This window comes from Polistes canadensis, unplaced genomic scaffold (genome assembly GCF_001313835.1).
Source record: "Polistes canadensis isolate GaletaPanama2010 unplaced genomic scaffold, ASM131383v1 scaffold_321, whole genome shotgun sequence".
NCBI classification, from domain to species: Eukaryota; Metazoa; Arthropoda; class Insecta; order Hymenoptera; family Vespidae; genus Polistes; species Polistes canadensis.
Window position 1 is genome coordinate 110,641 of NW_014569868.1, and position 7,477 is coordinate 118,117.

Here is a 7,477-nt window from a genome sequence, read left to right on the forward strand (position 1 = left end):
AAATGGGATTTATTTGGAAAGCCGAAATATATTAATTATTATGCACTATTTAATTGTATATTAAAAAAAAAGAAAAAAAAAAAAAGAATTAAATAAAACATATGTATTGTACGTACAATCTTATATGGGTTATCTTTTTATTATTGTTGTCTCATCATTATTTCGCTTAATATGTTTCTTTTTTTAATTTAAATGAAAAAAAAAAATAACGTTCTTTTTTTTCTTCTTTTTCTTTTTTTTTCTTTTTTTTTTTTTGATAGCAACTTAATCATAATCTTACATAAAATAACAATTAAGGGTCCTTGTATATAAAATACATAGACACAATATGAGTAAGTATAGAATTGCACCGAGAAAGAATTTATTATATTCTATTACAAGACGATGATGATGATGATGATGACGACGATGAATGTTGTTATTATTGATGAAGATCATAATATCGTAGACCGTTTAATAATTGAATTATTTGAATATAAAAGCTAAACATTACCGCACTTACATGCAAGTCCTCTCTCTCTCTCTCTCTCTCTCTCTCTCTCTTTCATGCACAAAATGACTCTCTCTCTCTCTCTCTCTCTCTCTCTCTCTCTCGAAGATAATCTAATCTCACACATCTAAAAACTTTATCGTCGAAATATTATTGTATGTGTGTAGCAGTTTATGATTACAATTTGATGTAACGAATGGCACGTTAGTAATTTTAGCACTTCTGCATTCATTTTTAGAGACAGGATTGTTTGTTAATTCTTACAATATATTGAAATTATAATAATTCGGGCATAAATGTTTCTTCTATTTAATTTTTTCATTTTCACACCCCTCCGCGTCTTTCTTCCCCCCCCCTCACTCACCCTACCAACAAAATTTAATTAATAAATTATTTAAAAAGTGTAACGTGTCCTGTAGGTCCATGTTGTATGTGTGTGTATGTATGTGTGCGTTAATGTCGGCAGGGGGTTAAAGGGGGAAACCTCCAAAAAAAAAAAAAGAACGAACCTTTTACAAAAATAGGCAATATAAATACAAAATAAACTTAAAATTAATACGAACTGCTTGTTTTTTTTTTTAAATCTAACTCGACAGAACTATTACATTACTTAATCAATCGAAATATATATATTTACAAAATGTCTCTACCTATATTTAATATAATATAATGTAATAACTAAAAAAGAGAGTTTTGTTTGTTTGTTTGTTTTTTTCTTTCTTTCAATACTGTACTACCATTAACACAACGTGGAAAATAAATAAATTCTCTTTGAAAATGCGCTCCATTATTAATCTAAATCTAATGAACCTTTGAACATAATCTCACTTGGTTTTTTTTTATTATATGTATAATAATAATATAGAAAAAGAAATGTCTCTTTCTTTAAATCATTTGTTGTTAATTATTGATTCTTTTTTTTTGTATATCATATAAATTAATTAATTAATTATTAATATTATTATTATAATTATTTTAATTTACTTTTGTGTGTGTGTTTGGCGAGATTATAATAATAATAATAATAATAATTAGTAGTTTAACTTCTATGATGATTCCCTTTGGACTTGTTTGGCATTCTAAGAACCTCGGCGTAAGACAATTCGAGACGTTTTAATTTAGCAACCTCTTCCGATGCTGTACTTGGTTTATACTCGCTATATTCATAGGAATGACTATGTTGTTCCGTAACATTACGATTAACGAAAATTTGAGATTTCCTAATTGGATTCGGTGATTCTCGTGTTTTCAATTGATTATACGTAGAAGTATTATTCCAAACATTTGTAACATCCTGTTCAGTTGATGTCAATGCTCTGAACCTTCTTCTACCACCACTGTTAGATTTCGTTTGTACGAAAGTTGGATTAGTGGTTGACACTACGTTTGGTGTTTTCGGACGTTCGCCATTATTACCGAATGCCAATTTTCTCGCGGTATTTTTCTTAGCCGACGATTTATTCTTTTTAACGTGAACGTTAACGCTAACATAATCGAGTTTAGTAGCATGCCTACTATCCAACGATACTTTATCATTAACCTTACCGTTAACCGCTTGCGAATGATCATTGCTTGTAGTTTCTTTCTTTAATGTTAATTCCTTCGATGACAATGGCGTTTGTTGCATTTTGTATGGCGGTTCAGAGACTACCGATGAAATTACCGAAGAAACTACCGAAGACATGACACTTTGATTATCATCCGTAGTTTCACTCGGTAAATCATCCTGCTGTCCATTACAATTATCTGAATTATCGGTAACGTTGTAAGTAACGTTCCCATTATTACTACTACTACTATTACTAGTGTTGTTACTGTTATTAGTTTGATCATCCAACAAGGGTAACTTTTCACCTTCGTCTTTTGCTTCAGCTGCACGTTTCAATACCCCAAATATCTCGCTAAATATTTGCCTGTATTCCGGGGTCTTTCTAAATCTACTCTCGAACGGACTGTTGTCATCGTAAATGCTAAATTTGCAATCCTCCCCATCGGCAATCGAACAGAGGAACGAACCCGGCCTACCATCGGTTTGGGTAGCTTTGTTGCTCGTTTCATCGGCAAACCCGGATGACGATGTTTCCGCTTCGGAAAAGTCTGTTGGTGTTGCGGAAAATGCTTTTTTATTATTATTATCTCCTTTTCCAGGTTTACCATTACCACCACCACCACCACAAACACTACCACCGCTAACACCGTTATTGATGGTGCTGCTGTTACCAATCATCATTCCTGATTTCATTCCAACAACTTCCTGTTGTTGTTGTTGTTGTTGTTGTTCTTGCAATTCGTTATCAACCGATGATGGATTTTGGAAACAATTGTATTCACCGGACATCTCGAGTTCTTCTTGCAGAGACATAACACCACCCATCATTGGTATACTGTTCTTCCTACGTGGTGCAGATAATCTCTGGACTTCTAACAAAGCTTGATACTTTTCGACCAGTTCTCTGTAAGGGTTGTTATTTACCACCTCGTTCATCACCACTTCTGTCTTGTTCTCGCATGTCTCCTGCGAAAATAAGTTTTTCGTATGTACGCGTAAGATGATGATTTTAAAAACAAAAAAATAATATAAAATAAAATATAATTATATTATTATTAATATAAAGTTTAAAGAGAAACTATGGAGAAGTTATTGTTGTTATTTTCTAATTTTACAAACAATTAGTTTCTCGTTGATCGTTCCTTTTATTTTTTATATATGTTACCGTCAAAACTGGAAATCAGTCATTGCTAATAATTCCTTGGCAATTATTATGAATGCAAAGAAAAAAAAGTGAATTCATTCCAAAGATAGCGAACGGTTAAATATTTGTCTTTTCTTTTGTTTCAATTTGTCAAATTAATTTATGGTTCATATTGTGTGTTAAAAAATATGAAAAAAGAATAAAGAATAATTTTCATTGGATGAACGAGATTGGAATGGGCTGAGGATATACGCCAGATTTATAGGATATTAAAAAAATACAATAGCATCTGTCTTCGAAAAATATATATTTTATTTAAGATCATATAAATCTGGCACTCATACATTGTACAAGATATGTTTGTTTGTTTGTTTGTTTGTTTGTTCACTTTCTTTTTCTTTCTTAAAAACCACACACGAAGTCGACTAGACAACACAGGCGTACCAATTAAAATAATTATTATTACATTGAATATATCATGCTCGAAATAAATTGCGAACTAAATTATTAACAGTTTTCTAACAAATGCGAGAATTACGAAAGAAAAGCGCTTATCCATAATTATATATTTTTCTCTTTTAAATTAAATCTAATTAAAAGCACAACGTTTTAAAAACTTAAATCCCATTAATTAGATTTTTTAATAATCCTTCTCGACGCGTGTTATAATTATTATTGTAATTAATTAATATTATTATTATATTATTCGATATTATATATTAGTAATATTCGAAATATTTTTAATATTTAAAACTTAATTAATTAAAACTTATTGGTTAATATATATTTTTTATATGATGCAGTCTTTTTTTTCATTCTCTTTGGAAATAAAAAAATTATATGTTAATGTATATATAAAGTAAATAACAAAACAAAAAAAAAAAAGAAAAAGAAATATAAAAATAAATTTACAAAAAAAAAGCAAAAACATAAAGAAATAAAACTCTTGGTTAAAAAAGAAATCTATGCAACGAGATACATATAAATATTATTTACACAAAATGAATTATTAACTTATATTAATTTTTCAATAAAATCTTTTCTTTTTTCTCCATGATTATTCAATTTCAATTTAAAAGAAATTAGCCTCAAATATATTTACAAAAATAAAAATATCTCTTTCTCTCTCTATATATATATTTACAAATATATATACGTGTATGTGTTTGTGTGTATATAAATAATTGTATGTCAATTAAAATTGACACTTTATATTTCCCTTAAGTAAGAAAAATCTAAGTTCTTAATTATAATTAATGATTTCAATTAATCCATAATTATATCGTTCACCCGGTTAAAAATGTTATCAAAAATTAATCCTAATTAAATTTGAGACAAAATATTTACGCTTTGGCATGAGTAACAATATGGTGTTTAAATTAAATCCTCCTCCCTCCCTCTCCAAACAAAAAAAAAATACAAAAATAAAAAAATTACGTAACAACACAAATGCTTCCCAATCGGACTCGATTCAAATTTCTACCACGAAAAAAAAGTTACAAACGAATAATGTGAAAAGATTTAGGAAGAACATTTTTCTTCATATTTAAATAATTTCATTGTCAAATTCGTCCATTCTTTCCTGAAGATAAAAGAAGATATAGAAGAAGAAAAAAATTTTTTAAATTAATAAGAAAAAAAACAAAATTAAATGAATATTTTGTTGTGTAAGCACAAAACGTAGCTGGCATGCTACTACATTGAAATTAATGTAAAAATAAAGAAAAAAATAAGCACAAGATAAAACGTTGATGCGAAGTCATAAAAGTAGCAATTCTATTGAAAGCTTTAAAAGCTTCCTCTCTCTCTCTCTCTCTCTCTCTCTCTCTCTCAGATGCATTCTCTATCAATGATTAAAAATTACAACGCGTTGCAATTGAATTAAACATGGACGACGATGCGAGTGTGAAAATTAATTACGAGTTCCTATGAATTCTTTTTTTTTTTACAAATTTAAAACGCGCCCTAATATTCTAGAAATAAAATTATTTGGCTCATTTCGATCACACACCCCTAAATCGTATATGATAAATCTATTTGAATAAAATAAAACAAAAAGAAAAAAAAGAAAAAAAGAGTAACGCAATAATTAATTAATAAAAAAAAAAAAATCTACAAAATTCTATATAATTTTGGTTAAGTTCTTTGCGTTAGAAAAAAATGTTCCCTCGGAACGTATAGAAAAAAAAAAAAAGAAAAAAGAAAGAAATTGTATATACAACTAAAGAATTCTTTTCCGAATATACAAAGGCAATAATTGTCTTAATATAAATATTGGTATCCGAAATGGTTTCAGTAGCAACGGTATAACGCATTCGTCTTTGATGTAAGTTATCGTGTCGTGAACGATATGCATCAGTGACGGTGCGTTCCATATATGAGTGAAAATCCTCCACAACAGGCAAACAAATTCTTTACGTTCTTTTTTCGCGCTGCTTTTCGTTAACATTGTTGGGATCGATTCCTAAAGCAAATAAAAAATTGAATAATTACTTAATTTAAGCATAAAAATATACGATCATGGTAAAGAAAAAAAAACAAAATAGGAGGGACACATATAGAAAATGATAAATCTAACAAAAAAAATAAATTGACGTATATATAATACATAAAAGAAATATATTATTAATTAACTTTCTGCAATTTGTCACGCGGCTTATATAAATTCATTTTTTTCATCGAGTACAAGATTTTGTCTTTGGAAACAAAAAAACAACAAATTAATAAATAAATGAAATATAAAAACCTAAACATTAGAAATTGCAATCAAAGTAAACGAGTTCATTATTATATCCTATCAAACCGAGGATTATAATTATAATAATAATATTCTTTACGAATAAGGAAGTAAAGATTCTTGATTTAAAATAAAAATTATAAAAAATAACATAAAATATATATATTTGCTTCGTAATATATTACGTGTGCATACTACTACTTTTTTATTTTCCGCGATATACGATTAGAACGCAAAGTTTCACGTTAGAATGTGTGAGATTTATGTAACGATAAAAAAATCAAGTAATATAATATAATATGTGTATGTGTTGTATATGGAGCAGCACCTTAAACTTATAATAAATGAGTTAATGCATTTCATGCTTACACGGAGCGAAAACGAAAGGCTTGCAAGTACTATACGTAATCTAATGTTTACCTGTACAACAGTTGGTTCAGGATCAGGTTGTTCGTTAATAAGTGAACCTGCTATACTAATGTCATCGTACTCTTCACCATCCAGAACCGATAATTCATCATGATTTCTTGTATCCATTCCACGAAGACAACGTCCACATAATTGGCCCCGTCTGACAATTCATTCAATCAAAAAAATCATTTATATTATATTAAATCTCATTATTTTTATTTTATAATTTAATTATGTTATATATTCATTATATTAATTATGCAGCAGGGTGTATTAATTATTTTTATTTTAATTATATGATTTTTCTTTCTCAGTAATAAAAATTATATCATTTTGTAAGGTGTAGTTAAAAAAAAAAAAAAGAAAGAAGATAAAAAATGATTAATTATTACCTAACTTCTTCGAGAGTATTAATTTCATCTTGTAGATTCTTTACGTCCTGTGCTTTGCTACGCCAAAACGTTAATTGTTCTTCCAAAGTACCGTTCTCTTGTAACAACGTTGTCAATTGTTGGCCAAGTTCAGTAACCTTTTTCTGTTCTCTAACCCTTTGACTACGAGCTTCTTGTAATTGAATTAATAAATCCGTCAATTCTTCCTCGTTCGAGTTTAACGTCAATGATTGTTGCAAGTTAGTATCGTTGATAGTTTCTTGAAAAACTTTAGGTGAATTTGGTGCAGCGCTCTGGTATATATTTAAACAAAATTTATTATACAATTTTTTGTTTTTTATCGCGAATAATTTTATTCATCATTGATTTAAAAAAAAAATAAATGTATTTTTACCTGTTTTATGCTGCCACCAGGCGTTACCGCTGCTTTCCAAGAAACTGATGATTGCGTTTGAACGACATCAGGATTTAAATTTGTTGTTTGCTGACGAAGCAAAACTTCTCTCTGTGATGTAAGATCATCGATTTTCTTTTGAAGTTCCTCGCAACGTGTCTCGAGATTTTCGATTGTTAAGCATTGACTGTATATTATTAATAATAAATAATATTATTACAAATATATATTTAAAATAATTGGTAATTAATATTATTACAAATATATATAATATTGTTTTATATATTAATATGTATTATATACTTTGTGTTAATTGGTAAACTTTTCAAAGTTAAAATAATGGCTACAAATATTTAACAA

At 28.3% G+C, this 7,477-nt stretch overlaps 1 protein-coding gene across 1 annotated transcript in view; it reads right to left on the bottom strand.

The window, feature by feature from the left end:
- Nucleotides 1-329: 329 nt before the first annotated feature.
- The window catches only part of LOC106791583 (epidermal growth factor receptor substrate 15 homolog), a 37,780-nt gene continuing 30,632 nt past the window's right edge, over nt 330-7,477 (bottom strand). Inside the window, exons 4-7 of the mRNA XM_014757301.1 lie at nt 7,118-7,304; nt 6,724-7,016; nt 6,341-6,491; nt 330-3,005 (exon numbers count right to left, since the gene is read on the bottom strand). Coding sequence (XP_014612787.1) covers nt 1,530-3,005; nt 6,341-6,491; nt 6,724-7,016; nt 7,118-7,304 — 2,107 coding nt within the window. The 3' untranslated portion in view covers nt 330-1,529. The remainder of the gene's footprint in view (nt 3,006-6,340; nt 6,492-6,723; nt 7,017-7,117; nt 7,305-7,477) is intronic.